We start from the raw sequence: 15,699 nt of genomic DNA, 5'->3' as shown, positions 1-15,699 counted from the left end.
CCCCGATTTGTCAACAGTGACTCCAAGATATTTGTACTTATCTGTGTGGACCAGTCATGTCTCACCCCAAAACCAGGCTCTTGCGGGTGGCTTTGACCTAATTGACAGCGTACGTGTTTTGCCAAAGTTTGCTGTCAAGGCATTCGTAGCTGTGTAGAGCTGAGTGGTGTTGAGTAGTCTCTGAAGGCCTACCTCCGTGTGGCTGAGTAGTACGAGATCGTCGGCGTACATGAGGCATGGTAGCTTGAGGTCCCCAATTTTTTGAGGGTGAGAGTTTGTCAGGGTGAGTGCACCCGGTAAGTCTGCTAGATATAGATTGAACAGTGTAGGTGCCAGAATGCAGCCCTGTTCTAGGCCTTTGGTACTAGGGATCTGCCTTGAGAGATAAGTGCCTGTGCCTAATTTTATCTGGACCCATGTGTCTGTGTGGAGAGCTATTAATAGGCGTAGAAGTGGATGAGGAAGCCCCCAGGTTGCAAGCTTCTTCCACAACTGGTTCCTGTCCACATGGTTGAATGCCGCCTTGAAGTCAACAAAGCATAGGTGGAGCTGACGTTTCAGTGTTTTTGCTTTGTCATTTAAGAGGGCAATAACCATGATGTTTGTGATGGTGCCGGTATGTTTGGAGAATCCTGTTTGAATCGTAGGGATTATTTCCTTTTTGGTAGCCCATTCCAGCAGATGATCCAGTAACAGGCCTGCAAGGTACTTTGCGTCGTTGTCAATTAAGGCAATCAGACGATAGTTATCGGAAAGCGACCTGTCCCCTGTTTTATAGATGGGGGAGATTATAGACCCCTTCCAGGACTGCGGGATCGTTCCTGTCAGACCTATTTCCAGGTAGAGGGGTTCAAGAATCTTTTCCCAGAAGGGTCTATTGTGCTTGAAGACTGCGGGCTGGGAGGCCATTTGGTCCCGGGGCGCCATCTCTCCGGCCCTTGGTTAGCTGGTTATGTATAGTGACAGAATCGGTGAGTAATGAATGCGTAGTCTTTGGTGCAGGCCTGTGTAGAGGAAGACTTCCTGGTGTGATCATGCTTTTTGTGACCATGATAACTGATATTGGTCTGTTGAAATGCAGTCCGAGATATTTTGCCCAGACAGCTTCTGGTATATGTGTTGTAATGGCACCATGGTATGGGCGTGTGAGGTTGCATATTGTGCGCCAGAAGTGTACCCTGTTGTTACTCCTTGCATCCGAATGTAGCCTGGCCCACAAGTCTTTATTGCAGCTCCTATTGATTGCTCATTTTAGCTTGTTCAGTTCCTGTTTATGGTGCCTTAGGTTTGTCAGAAGTTCTGGATTACCCGGGCTGCCACGGAGTCGCCTTATGTTGGAGTTGATTTTTCTCTTTGCATCTCGCAGTGCTGAACTGTGGGCTTGCACCAGGTGAGTTGCTGCTGCAGGAGTTAGTGGTCGACTGTTGGTAATTGGTACCGCAAACATTCCGCTAAGCCTGGCTGTGAGTTGTTCCCATTTCTGCACTTTGCTATTGTTAGCTGTTTCTAGTTCGAGTGCGAGATCTGTTGCTGTTTTGATGAGTTGGTCAATGTTTGATTGCCCACATTTGACACGCTTACAATTTGTGGTAAAAGTGGTGATTTGTGCAATGTTGGTTTTCTCCTTTTTAGTTTTCCCCAGTTTGATGGATACTTCCTTTGGGCAGTGATCACTCTCACACCTGTTGCCTAGCTGAAAAGAGGCTACTTGCTTGAATAGTGGAAGAGAAACAAATGTGTAGTCAATTGTGGTGAATGCTATTGTTGAAAAGTATGATGCTGCCGGAGGCAAGTCTTCAGTAAATCTGCCATTCAGGGCTCTAAGCTGTAACAGTTCTAAGCCATTGAGCAGCATCCTGCTGATCTTTGTTGGACGGCCATGTTTGTTATCCCCTTGTGCGGGGAGGTCCCAGGCGCTTGAAAAGAGCAGTTGTAACTTCATCTGTTGAGGATCCTAGTAGGTGCAGATTGTAGTCGCCTGAGGCGATGATGTCGGCCGTTTCAGCTATGACGCCGCTTCTTATGAAGTTCTCGAGGAGAGCCACTAAATTATTGACTTCACTGAGTTTAGTTTTATGGTGAAGGTAGGTGTTAACAAGAAATATCTCTGCTGCGGACGCACTTGTTGTAGCGGTAATTGACACTGTATTGATGGAGTAGCAGATGAATGCAAAGAGGTGACTCTAGCCGATAGTGCTAAGAAGATATAGGTGGCAAGGCCACGTTGTGGATGCCCATACTTCGCTATCCTGATTGCTGGGGTAACGAAACACATATAGCCCTGCAAGTGAAATGGTTCCTTCAGCCAGGTTTCCTGCATTAATATGATGTCAAAGGTGCTGATGTATTGGATAAAATCAGAGTCCTGTACTTTGGAGAGGAGGCCGTTGACGTTCCATGAGCACATATGGAGGGTCTCCTTTATAGATGTAAAGCCCATCTTTTTATCTAAGGTTTGTCACCCTTGCCTATTGCAGTTGTTGACTGTTTTTGAAAACCATCTTAAGTCTTCATTGTTTGAGAAGAGGTTGACTGAGGTGATGGATTTTTGGGGCCGAGATTCCCCGCTAGCACTCCTGGAGGAACTTGAGTTTACCGGAGAGCAGCCCAGAGTGCTCCTGAGTACGGAGCATATTTCTCGGCACAGGGGGCCTGGTTCTAAAGCGGGATCCGGTGTTAGCAGGGCATTTGGGTAGCCAACCTCACAGTACGTGGTAATACTGATACCCCAGCGTTTGAAGGTTGTATTTCTCCTAGGATTATTTGGGCAATCATGCTTGTCTTACATGTGGCTTTAGTGGGTTCGGGAGCGGTGGTGTTAGTTGGATGGAGAAATTCAACTGCTAGAAGATCAGTTGAATTAAGGCCGCTTCTGAAGGGGATATGTGAGAGTAGCCGAAGGATGTTCCCCCTGTTCATAATGTCGCCAGATCCTTTGGATTTATAATGAGGGTGAAAAATTAATGAGTTGGTGGTGGCCAAATCTGGTGAAGTCTTGAATGCCTGCACAAGATGCCGAAGGGACCCTGGGGCGGGGTCTTCTTCCTGGTTCCAACAGCTGTTAGTCCTGCTGATTGTAAAGTTTTCCGCTTGTGCGTGATATGTGGGGCTAGGAGGCATAATAGATGCTCTCAGGGCCTGAGGAGGAGGAGCCGTTGGCTGGGCCAGAGAGGGGATGGGGGAAGTTACCTGTCTGGGGGAATTTACTTGTGTGGATTGACTGTGACTTCCAGAAGGTGCAGTGCGGAGTTCCCGGGTGTTGCCCGTCCCTTCTACAGACCAGGGGTGGTTGATTTTGGCAGCGTTCTTCTGCTTTGTGGCCAAGTTCAAGGATGGAACCGCCGAGATTGTTAGGGCAAGTGACCAAGGGGACGTAACTTCTTTGGAGTCCCAGAAGTCAGGTATTGTTAGTTTAGGTGCTGCATCTGGGATTGCTCCGATCCCTGCGATACGCTTCTTGCGGCCTTTCCTCCGTTGAGTGCGTCTCTGCTTGGTGTTGAGTTTCACCGTGGCGTTGCTGTCCCCAGGGCTGCCAGATAAGAGTATGTCCCTTAAAGGTGATGGTGCGGTTACTGTTGAGTCGGATTGCAAGAGTTTGCGATCACTGGAGTCTCCTGGAAGGGGCCTTTTGCTCTGTCAGCGCTTTTTGATCCCAGGCCCATGGTTGTTGTCTTGAGTGAGTCTGAGTGAGTCTTTCCCTGGAGCAGTATGGTAGGGCCAGGAGAGGGATGCAAGTGTGGATGCTGGTTGGAGGCTCCCATCTTTAGAGATGCTCAGAGGTTGGTTAGCATCAAAGGTAGCATGGCTAGTTTGTCAATTATGGGGCCACATAGGAAGCATGTAGAAAAGTTCGTGGAATTTTCCTGTGGTTGCTTAAAGAGGGATTTGAGGTCGCCTAATTTCTCGTCAATACAATCTACGAATACTGCCAAGGTGTTAAGTAGGGTTACCTGAAAGTCAATTTTGTCTGATTGGTAGTGGAGTGCTTCGACTAGGAGCTGCAAGGTGTTGAGCAGGGAGTCCCGGGTGCCATCCATGTGCGAAATGAGACGGTTTGAGGCAGGGTCCTGTCCAGTTGTTGATGTGACGCTAGTGTTCATGCTTTGTCTGAACTTTGCACCGTCGCTGGGAGACGGTTGGCTTGGAAGTGGAACAGCCTGGTTGTTCATTGGCTTGTCGTCTGGAGATTGCTGGCATGCTCTGGGGTGAGTCTAGTGACAGAAGTGGAGTCTTGAGAATATGCAACATGCATATCTTCCCACTCCTGTGTGTTTAGGTAAGATAGGGTTTCTGCATCCGCTCCTGTGTGGAGCCCCTCTGATATCATTTTTACTGAGGGAGTTGAAGGGGAGGGGCCCGGAGGTCCATCTTTTGATGTACTTTCCAGGCAGTCATCATCAGAGGCCTTCAGAGGAAAGGCCAAAACATCTGTAGACAGCTGTCCCACCTCGTTCTCAAAGTCAGGCTGTGCCGCTTTCAGTCCATGTAGGGCCAGGTGAATTTGGTGGGCCGCACTTTGTTGGGAGGAAGTCCACCATGGCTTCGCTGGAGTCCGTCTGGGCTCCTCGTGCACATCTGCCCTCGCGAGTATGGCAGATTGCCCCAGAGGTGTCAAGACTGTGCTAGCTGCGGGAAATTGAGCAGAGATTGGGCTTGAGGAAGCCCCCGTTGTGGCAGAGTTGTTTCTTAATAGGAGGGTTTCTGCTGTATGAGTGAAAATCAACGGGATTAGTGGTGACTGTAGCCCCTGTGTGTCGTTGCTGTTGGAGACAAGGCCAGGTCTGCTGTTTTTTAAAAATTAGAACTTGGTGTAGATTTTCAGTTGGAAATTGGTGACGCAATGTTTTTTGGATTGTTCCAGACTATGCCCAGCATGAGGTTGCTCTTCTGGACCTCCTTGGAGTGGGTCTGACTCAGTCTCAATCAGGGGTGGACAATCTGGGCTTCATGGTCGCAGTCCTGAGCTTGTATTCTCCTCTTCCTTTTTCCCATAGCGATTTTGTTGGGGGGTGTCCTCCTTATTTTGCCGGACCGCATGGTCATATGATTTCTTCCCAACACTTCCTTCCCTTTTTTGCTTCCTATACTGCCCTTAATTTCCCGCTAGTGGGGTGATTGTGGTAATGGAAGTGAGAGTGGAGGTGTGGGGAAGTTGACGATTGGCTGTTATGCTGTCACTCATGAGAGCACTGGACTCTGTTGAGGTAGAGTCAGATGAAGGCTGAAGAGTATGGCGATCTCAACGCTGGTGCTGCTGCTGCAGATGATACTGAATGGCAAGTGGGGCTCACCAGCTCTCCGCAAGCCGCACCCACCCTGTGGGGCTGCTTCGTGGATGCAGGGGCACGCCCTTTGCGGTGAGTGGGTGCAGTCACCGCACTGTCTTAGTGCCATCCGCAGAGGGGCCCGACCAGCCCTCCTCCCTCTGCCAGGCCCTGTCTGTTTGTCGGTGCTGCCAGGGGCCTGGCGGGGGCAGGGGAGGGGGACTCAGGAGGATCAGGGAGGATCGAGGAGGTCAGATACTGAGGGCCGACGAGACTAGGGCGGTGGCAAGCAGGGCAAGGGAACGGGTGAGGATGGAGGGGAGGGGGCGGCCCCGGGGGGCAAGGGGCAGAGGAGAGGCACGGATGCCAGTGACAGGACGGTGGGCCAGGTGGTGGATGCAGAGTGGTGGCACCCCCACCCACTGGTCCTGTTCACCCTGCACCACACTCCTCAGCACCTCCTCAGTACTCCTCAGCACCTCCTCCTCAGTGCCCACTGTGTTTTTCAGTGGAATATAGGCAGTGCGGGGAGGCCACTCCGGCACTACCATGGGGGCCGCAGGGAAAGCCCATGGTCCCCCTGCCATTACCCTTCTTGGTGCTGGGGGAGACAACTACTCTTGTTTGCTCCCCTGGCAAAAGTGTCTTTTCTAGGGGGAGCAACCTTCAGTGAAAAAAGATCTGTGATCCCGCCTGACGGGAGATTTTCTGATCCTGCCAGGCAGGATCAATACATGCTGACTGCCCGCAAGAGCAAACAGTGTCCATGGGGCTTGGGGGGGGGGGGGTCCCCTGGACATTGCCCCAGAAGGCCCTAACGGATAGGGTCCTCTGGGAGAAAAGAGGCTCTGTTAGGGTGCCCCATGCCCCTCCCCTTCTGAATGTGTACCGACCCCATGGTGACACCGAGGTTGGCAGAAAACTGGATCTTTACCAAGAAAAGGTGATTTGCTGTAAATCAGTTAAGTAGTTTATAAGAAATTAAGCTTTAAAATATATAGCTATCTGGGCAGTTGGGTACGTGAGAGTATCGCAAGATTTCCGCAGGCATGCAACTTGATATAATGGAGTCATCTGATTGGCCAATAGGTCCTTTTTTCAAGTTGGCCACCCTGAGAACTAAACTTAATGAAGGGATAAAGGGGCAAGGTATGTATATCCTAACCCCAACTAGCTCTTACAGGGGCTGTCCATGAGCAACCTCCCTTGGGGCGGCCCACTGTGCTCATGAGAGTCTCGCAGGAGTGCAGGCGGATGTGCTGGCTCCTGAGATTCTTGCGAGGGTCCTGAGAGATCGAGACAATAATACAAAATAAAAATAAAAAAATAAATAAAAAAGGACCTTGGGAGAAGGGTTTGGCAACCCCTGGGGGGGTTGACCTCAGGGCAGACCACGGGGTCTTTTTTTCATTTAATCATAAAATGGTGCCTGATTAAATAGTTAAGGTACAAAGCAGTTGTGAAGTTTTTCTTTACCTTCAAGCACGAGATAGACAGTGGCATGGTATTATGATCTGTTGACTATTCAACAGAATAGCCTGTGATAAAACATACTGGGCTACAAATGTGGGGTTTTGTACTGGGCACAGCCACTTCACATTTTACACCCTAAAAAACATAAATAATGCACCCATCACTTCATGGACACAGGGAGAGGAGGCACAGGGCAGTGTGGGAATGTAGAGGAGTCAGGGTGCCGGTGGGTAAGATAGATGCCACAAGACAAAGGACATTGAGATCGGGCAGGCCTGTGGAGACAGGGGACCAAGCTGGGAACTGGTGCAGTTGTAAGCACAGGAGTGGGGGCGGGGGCTGTGCTTTTGTAAGGTGTTAACTGACAGACGAGGTACGTAACACTTCTGCCACCAGCTGACCTATTGGTCATTTTCCTGTTGTTGCCTTTTATATCAGACTGATTCATCAAAGATGTTAACTCAACACCTCAAGTCACAGCGTCCCTGGTGTTCAACTTGGACTTTTCCATCCGTGAGCTCAAGTCTCATCAAGGGACCTCTCAGTGCATCCTTTTTACAGTGGCGGTACTGGATACCATGTTAAATCAAGCCTTTTCACCATCTATCATTCCGATGTTTCACAATGGAACACAAGTTTCTAGCACCCTCTAGGCTTTCCAGCTTCCTGCATTCTGCATTAGCACATGAGGGCCTTTGAGTGGTGTCTCTGCAATCAGTAGTCTCAACATGGCAGAGATCCGCAATGATCTCTCAGAATCTCCTGGGTCACTGCAGTGGATTTGTCTTGCTGGAATGTGAAGGGCAGCCTGGTGCAAGGGAGGCCATTCCTGCCATCACCATCAGTGACGACAGTCCTCATGGATGCTTCCATCCTCAGCTTGGCAGCTCATCTGGAGGACCTGGAAATCAGAGGCCTCTGCTCTCCCAAAGATCAGTTCCCTGAGATAAACTGGTTTTTATACCACTGCATTTTTTGCAGTAAAGCACCAAAACATATAGTGTGTATGTATTAGGGAGCTTTTTATCAAATTTCTGGCTAAAATTCTAGCAATAAGTGTTACAGTGAAAATCTTCTGCCCAACGAGTTTGTCAAACGGGGTAATAAACACCAAGAACATTGCCTACAAAAGTAGTCTGTTAGATTTCATGTAACAAAATACGTGTCTGCAGGTTTGCCCCTGTGCAATAACAATCCGCCCTTGAAGGCTGATTGGCTTTGACATATGTGTTGCATGGTAAATAAAGAAGGACTACTACCTTTGTCTGAACTTTTCATAATAACATATCAGATTTATCACATATGAAAATGTTTCCTTAGTAACTAATCTGACCTATAAAGCTTGTCAATATAACCAGCTCATAGGTAATGTACTGAAAATAAGCTATCCCACAGGGCAAGCAGATATTCCATATTTAAATTTCAAATAAATACAAAATGGTGGCGAACAAAACAATATAAATCCTGTCTTAGGAATGCCTAATAAGGATTATAGTAGTGCAACTCTTCTGCCCCCACGGTTTGTACAAATGGATCCCCAAAACCAATTCTCATGCTGACCTAAAAAATAGGATGACCTTTGCAAAAAGTAAATTCACGAAAGGCTGGTATTTTCATACTGCGTGTCATTGCTTAGTCACCCTTAAAAAAAAACAAAAAAACGAATTGATTTATTTTCTCTTGTTGTTGTGGATACTACTAGGCTGCCAGTGAGTTTAGCCACGTTCTTGTTCACAATTAGGTGCAGTCATTGTGTTTGGTAAAGAATGACAGACGGGACAGTGATTGAGAGCTAGACATGATTTCAGATAATATATTTACATTTAAGTGTTCTGAACTACCTTTACGAAGAGTGTGCAAAATGTTGTTTGTCACTAGGTCTTCGTGCCTTCGGACCACAAAAGGCTCTTTGAGGCATTGTAACCTCGCAGTAAAAAAGAGTTACCTTTGAATGTTAGGTAGATTATCGCTGGATCGTTTCTTTTTGCCTCATTAGCGCAGGTTACTTCTAATCGTGGATAATTTCGTACTTGTTAACGAGTAAGAAATGCAGTTAAAATAGCGTTCGACTTGCATATGCCTATACTTAGTGCAGAAGTAATCAATGGCTGAACATCAAACAGTTAGTTGTAATGCAATGTCATGTATTCCAACCCCAAGACATTGTCTGCATTAGGGGTCTCCAACATCTACAGTGTGAGCTACTGGTGACCAATGAAAATCATCCCACGCTACAAACAAACATAATACCTGTTACAGTATGTACCACTTGAGACATGGTCATCTGATTATTTGTTTTTTTACATAACATTTTATTGTTTTCTGCAAACAAATCACAACATGAAGAGACTGCGGTTACAAGTGGCAACGAAATCGTGCACACAATACATGATAGAATATTGGCTATGTGAGGCAGTGTATACAGTTGAATCCTACTCTTCAACCTATAAGCCTGTACATTGACACCAGGCCCATTGGGCCCATAGTCTCAAGTTTTTCTTTTTTCAGCACCTCCACTTATTAATCGTGTGTTCATCCACTGTGTGGTAGTGCATACCAGTTACCCATTTGTCAATGGATGGCAGTAGTCTCTAGTTGCAATGTCTGGTAATGTCATCATTAGCTGTAAGGAAGCCAATTCCTCCCAGTGTCCACTGTGCTCTGGTGAAAGCCACCAGTCCATTATTCCCAATTGTGCCACTTTTGGGTTGGGGGTCCTGGGTGTCTGAAATGCCTGTGTAATGTGATTGTGGACCTGCTGCCAGTATGCCAGTATATGGTTGCAACCCCATGTCATATGGTAGAAGGAGGCGTCTGAAGTACCCCATCTCCAGAACTTAACAGTCCTCACTTCTCCCATTTTCCATTGTCTAGTGGGACTATATTTATTCCTGTGTATGTATTCAAATTATATTGCTCTGAGGATTGAAGGGATGGCTAACATTTGCAGCATGAGCCGCGCCTCATGCAAGTCATCATCTAATTTTCGAAGATTAGCCTCTCATTTTATTTTCACCCTGCCAATCTGAACTATCGCATTCCTGAGTAGGGATTTATAAAGCCTAGGTGCAGTTCTTAGGCCCAGAGGGTACACAAATAGGTTTACCTCCAACGGGCTGTACTCTGTGACATTTACTAATTTATCTTCATGAGCTGGTAATACGTGGCACATTTGTAATGTTGCAGCCTTCATGCTGTCAGTCCCATTGTATGTGTTTGAACATGGAACCTTGCCTTTGGTTTGGCTGGCTTCTATTTCAGGGGCCTGCAACTCAGCTGTATACCCTCCTGTGATATGCACAAGACAGCACTATTAAGCTGCAGATCCTTTGAATTGTATACTAAACAAGACTCTATGTCGAAGAGCTGCTTTCTGGCAGCTGGCAAGCTACTGGTAGCCCCTGAGCTACCTGTTGGAGAACCCTGATTAACATTTTGTGCAGCTGATCAAATAGAAATAATATATCAAAATTAAGTTAGGAAAGGATAGAGCACACTTGATTGGCGCAAAGGTTTCACCTCGTCGGAGACTCTCCTACAAAGCAGGTCCATTTCTTCTCAACATTACATAAGAAAATAAAAGGACTGTATACTCTGAGCCTATCAGATGTTTCTGTCTGAATTCAAATGCGATTCCTTGTATTTATATTTCATTGCAAATGAAAGCGGGCAATTGTTTTGAAACCCTGGCTTTCCCTTGTAATCGCAAAGCTAACAGTGCCTTACTAACCTAAACACCCCTCTTACTCCTCGGTATATAGGTAATTTTCTCTCCTCTCCACTGGATTAATCTACACTAGATTTGAAATGTTAATCCCTGAACCTCTAAAAATGTCTCCCTCAGCAGCTATGTAACCCCAAAGGGCTCAGCCCCACCGTCTACCCTTTATGTAGTGGCAACATTACCCGTGATCACCATCCATACATCCTAGGTTAAAGCTCAGTACAATGCTTCTGTAACTGCTCAGATTATTTGTGCGCGCTGTTAAATTTTTGGTGGTGTTTGTCTGCACAGATGCATTAAAGGAAGTGACAGATATGACGGCTAAACTCCAGAACAGCCTGATTCGCTTGGAGAACTTCCAGAAACTAACGGAGTTGCAGCGTGATCTGATCGGTATTGAAAACCTGACTGCACCAGATCGGGTAAGTAACAATGTCTTTGCTTCTATGTGGGTGAAAGGTTACCTAGCAAACAGAATAATAGGGTCCTGTCATCTCCCCAAATCACAAAGTATGGAATGGAAAAGGCCAAAAACAATCCGAACTGGAAGTTTGAATGAGGAAGGTAGGAGGTCTTGGACAGTGCTGCTGATTACCTTCTGTTTGTGTCATTAATTGTTGTGGTTTTCCAAATAAGCAGCGGTTTCCTTTAGGTGCTGAGTACATTTTACGCTTGTCTTTAATCATAGGACTAAATATAAAAGGTAAACAAACTTGCAGATTTAATCACCAACTTAAATATAGGCTTTGTTTGGCACCAGATGAGAGTAAACGAGCAGCGACCGGTTACACCACATGTATGGCCGGCGCCCTTATTTTTTATTTATTTAATTTTGCAGTTTTATGTGGCGCGAACTAGGCCCTAGGAAACGAGAGCGCTCTACGTGAGCTCTGGTTACATTACACACTGGTAGATTCAAATATTTATATTTGGTAGATACGTAGAAAATGAATTGATATGAGCTTTGCAAAGAAGAGTACCAGCCAAAATACTTCTGGCGACTCTCAAGACTCACACATGAGAAACGAGAGGGTGTCGCAGAGATTATTTGCAGTAATATTAGTGAGTTGCTGCTGTGTTACAATATTGAAAACGCATCACTGTCCACAAAACTTAGATTTAAAAACCTTTAGAATTTGGGCCAGTATGCCTTTGCATCATGAGTCACCTGGCCAAAGAGGGCATGAATGATCTGAAACTGGATCACAAATTCAATATTGTTCGAACATGAGCACACTTGGCCCCAGGCCCCAAAAATCCTTAAGATGTCCCTGTAAGATGGACTCTCTGCTGGGAACAGAGTAGAAACTGTGTTAAATTACAAAAGAGTAGCCTCAGATCAGGCCACCGGAAAGCGGGAGAAAGACATATCTCTCGCAATGAAGCAGCAGACGTCACAGATAAAGCACTGGGGCAAAAGCGCTTCTAACTGAAATTAAAGTGGTTTCAGCCACTCAGTGTCTGTGAGAAAGAGGCCGCAATACCTTATGGAGATGAGGGCTTAATTTAGGCCCACACCCTGTGAGGAAGATAAGGCATGACTCGACAGTAGAGCCCTTAGTGAGGACACCTGTGGGAGTTGCTGCAGGATTGGTGCATTACCAAGTGCTGCCCTGCCCGACACTGAACTGCACATGCAGGTCCCCCGCGGTTACCTTGCCTCATTCTAGAAAACAAGGTAGTGGTTACCACCAACATTTTTTGTGGAAATAGCCTTAAAGGGAAAAGTAGCACACCAACATTGATAGAGAGAGGGACCCCACAGTGATGACGGTAGCAACGTCAACAATTACAGCACATCCCTGAGAGGAAGCATTTGGGAGAATCGAGCGAGGCCATCAAGTGCCTGTAGATGCGACCCATAGAAAATGACCTCCTTAGCATTTGGCAGGTGAAGTACAGTGGGGATGCAAGCCTGAAAGTGCAATGGAGTGGTGGCCAGCAAGGAGAGGAAGCCAGCAGAAGTCAATAGCAAAGAGGGATGCAGAGTTGGAGACATAGGGCAGGATTGTAGTCAGGGCTTTAAATAGGATAAAAAAAATTTGGGGTCTCTAAAGGGAGTTTGGCTTGTGTAATTAAGGGTGCGCTTAAACAAGTAAACTAAATTACTGTGATTGCTATAGTGTGCCACCTGACGAGTATTTTCGTGCGTCTCTTAGCTTTCTGTTAATTTATCCACATATGCAACACAACTGACATAGACCTAAAATCCGTTGGGACTATTTGCTTCATTAATAGTTGTTAGCTTTTTACCATAATTGAGTAATAACAGTGATTTTGTTGTAAATAATACTGAAAATGTTTCAATTCTGTAACTGTGAGTATGTGAAATAAACATTACTGAGGACTGCGGTGGGGGCGTTGGTCTTCAGACTGTCTCTATCACTCCTGTTATCTCTACTTCTCCTCCATCTGCTTATTTTACACGTTACCTCTCTCCTCTTAAGCACCCTCTTTTTAATCTCTCTTGATACATTTCGTCCCATCTGTTTCACTTCAGCACCCCAATTACACAAAGCACCCATTCTGCTGTAAACACTGCATTTTCTTTTACTTTTGCCTTGTCAATATTTTGACAGCGGTGTACCTCCTTCACACACATTTGCCCATAATCACATCTGTGTTTGGCATACGTGACCATTGCTTTGTGTGCTCCGCAGAAGCGCTACGGATTGCATGACAATATGTTCTGGACACTTTTTTGACCCACTGACCGGCACTGTGAGAAACACGCACTTTTTTGGTCTGGTATAAATGCCTTGAGTCAACTCTTGTAAAAGTGTGAATTATGTAAGAGCAGGGGTGGCTCCTCCACACTGGCGGAGGAGCGTCATCGGCCTAGCAAAAAGACCAGTAGTAGAAAAATAAAACAATACTTCATTATTGTTTTATTTTTCTGCTGCTGCATCAGCCAGCATGAGAAGGGCGGGGCTGGGTCATGGGAGTGGGGGAGGAGAAATGGAGTGCACAAAGTGAGCATGTGTGTTTGGCTGGCTGTCTTAGGCCTGCCAAACACACATGCACACTTAGATTTCTCCAACCCGGCTAAGTTGAACAGCTGGGCTGGAGAAACTGCACAGATCCCAGGGCAGTGTCTCAGTGGCAGTCCAAGCCACTCAGATCAATCCTGTCACTGCATTCATGCTAGGTTTAGCATGAGAGTAGTGCCAGGATTGCAGGGGGAGCTTGTGCTGGTGTCCCACCAGCAGAGGAGCAAGGCGGCAGGAGACAGCGATCGGAAGATTAAGGTTTAAAAAAAACATATATATATTTTTTTTATTATTTGTTCCCTCGTTCCTGTTGTCTCCCTTTCCACCTGCTTCTCCCTTGACATTTGTGGTGGCCGCCGCTGTGTAAAAGTTCTATGCTACTTGAATGAAAAATACAGAAACACAACACCCTGGAAATAGCTGCCTCTCTTGGAGAATGCAAGATTAAGTAAAACATGTAAAATGAAAATTGGAACTACATCACTGACATAGAATAGATGAGCTTAAGGCTTCTTTACATTAATTGTTCAGAAACCGATCAATGTTTTTACCAGTAAGGTATGAATGTAGGGCCTAATAGGAACCCGTTTCAATGTCTGTTTTTAATTACTACGGTTCTGAGACCCTGGAGAGATCCAGCCCACTTAAAAATTGTAGTGCTCTTTTTTCTGTGAAGTGGTGTGAAGACAAATACATTGGAAAATGATATTCTGATGCTTCTTTCTTAGAAAATGAGTTAACAGCCCACCTAGAGACCTGTGCTGACTTTATTGGCCTCATCAGATTGATCAGTGCTCGATCACTGTGGGGTTCAATAGGGCAAGAAGAGCAAGTGAGTGAAATAAATGCTAACCATGCCCACACTGCCCAAAAAAATAAAACACGAAAAAGAAACGAGCAAACTGAATCCACCTCTAAATACCTCATACCACCCCATACCTTGGCCTTTCCTAAACCCTTTAAAAGATCTTTAAAATCCTTACTTTCTTGAATCCCTAGCTGTCAGTGAACCCTAAAACCCCCTTGCTACTCCATACCTGAACCCTAAAACCTTAAAAATCTCTTACTAATCCATACTTTTCCCATCTCTGAACCTCAGAAACTCTTACTTCCCTGTACCATTACCCATCCCGGAACTCTGAAAAACCCTTACTACCCCCTACCATCCCTAAGCCATAAAACCCTCTTTGAAACCCTTACTATGCTGTAGCCTTACCCACCACTGAACTCTAAAACCCCTTACTACTACACCCTGCCTTTCCCCACCCCTAAACACTTCTTGAAAACCCTTAATACCCCATACGAACCCCTGAATGATAAATGATAAAAAAAAACCCTGGTTCGAGACCTCAGTCAGGATTGCATGTCAAATGCCTGACATTTTCCCGTGAGGGTGAGAATCTCTTTCTCGCACTTGAACAGGGGTCATCTTCTTGATGGCATGAGAAAGATGAAGAGCATGGCAGGCCCTGCGGTGATGAATTTTTACTTTATCCTTTGCTTTGCAATTATGCTATAATACAATCACAAATATTTGTTATGTACATTGCAGTTGAGAATTATTTTGACATATTTTCCTTTCATTGCTGTGACTATTTTTAAACATGTGCCTTCGACCTACTAATCTCCTTCATTTTTTAGGAACCTCGTGGTGAAGTAATATTAAATAGTAATAATAAATGTCTTCTTTGAACTGAGAAGTGCATTCCAAAGATTTTTGTCAGCTCGGTCATTAGTGAAAGCAAAACATTTTGGCATAGATCGTCAGTCTAAAAAAAAAAAAAAAAAGGGGTTGGTGGTTGGAAGTGCAAAATTTAAAAGTGTAAATATATATTTTTTTGTTTAGAGAATTAAAGGAAGTACCGCAAACCATGTTTGAAAATGCATATGAAATTAAACTGCCTTATGGTGGTGTTACAAACATGTTTTCTTGTTTATCAGGACTTTCTAAGTTTTGGGATGGGTGCGTGGATAAAACTTAAGTGTTTTTATATTTAGAAAAGGTGCTTTTTGAAAGGAATGATGTCCCTTTTGTTCTTGACAGGAGGGTTTGGATACTTTTGTCTGCTTACAGAAAAATGCATGAGAGATGTAAACAGTTAGAATATGGAAATAAGAATTTACGTGAACAAATTAGCCAGAACAAATTATTGCAAGATAAAACTGAAATTAACAAAGCTGTTAGAGGAGAATCTGGCTTTTCAAATTGCAGTAATGAGGAGGTTAAAAAAGTTGGGGGCCAGTGTGA

At 45.4% G+C, this 15,699-nt stretch overlaps 1 protein-coding gene across 3 annotated transcripts in view; it reads left to right on the top strand.

Moving 5' to 3' along the window:
• Positions 1-15,699, top strand: part of FARP2 (FERM, ARH/RhoGEF and pleckstrin domain protein 2) — a 1,575,889-nt gene that overhangs the window by 1,238,283 nt on the left and 321,907 nt on the right. For all 3 annotated transcript variants that reach the window (XM_069213633.1, XM_069213634.1, XM_069213632.1), the window contains exon 19: positions 10,753-10,883. In XM_069213633.1, coding sequence (XP_069069734.1) covers positions 10,753-10,883 — 131 coding nt within the window. The remainder of the gene's footprint in view (positions 1-10,752; positions 10,884-15,699) is intronic.

The sequence above is a fragment of the Pleurodeles waltl genome, chromosome 11 (assembly GCF_031143425.1).
Source record: "Pleurodeles waltl isolate 20211129_DDA chromosome 11, aPleWal1.hap1.20221129, whole genome shotgun sequence".
NCBI classification, from domain to species: domain Eukaryota; kingdom Metazoa; phylum Chordata; class Amphibia; order Caudata; family Salamandridae; genus Pleurodeles; species Pleurodeles waltl.
This window is presented reverse-complemented; position numbering and strand designations above follow the sequence as displayed.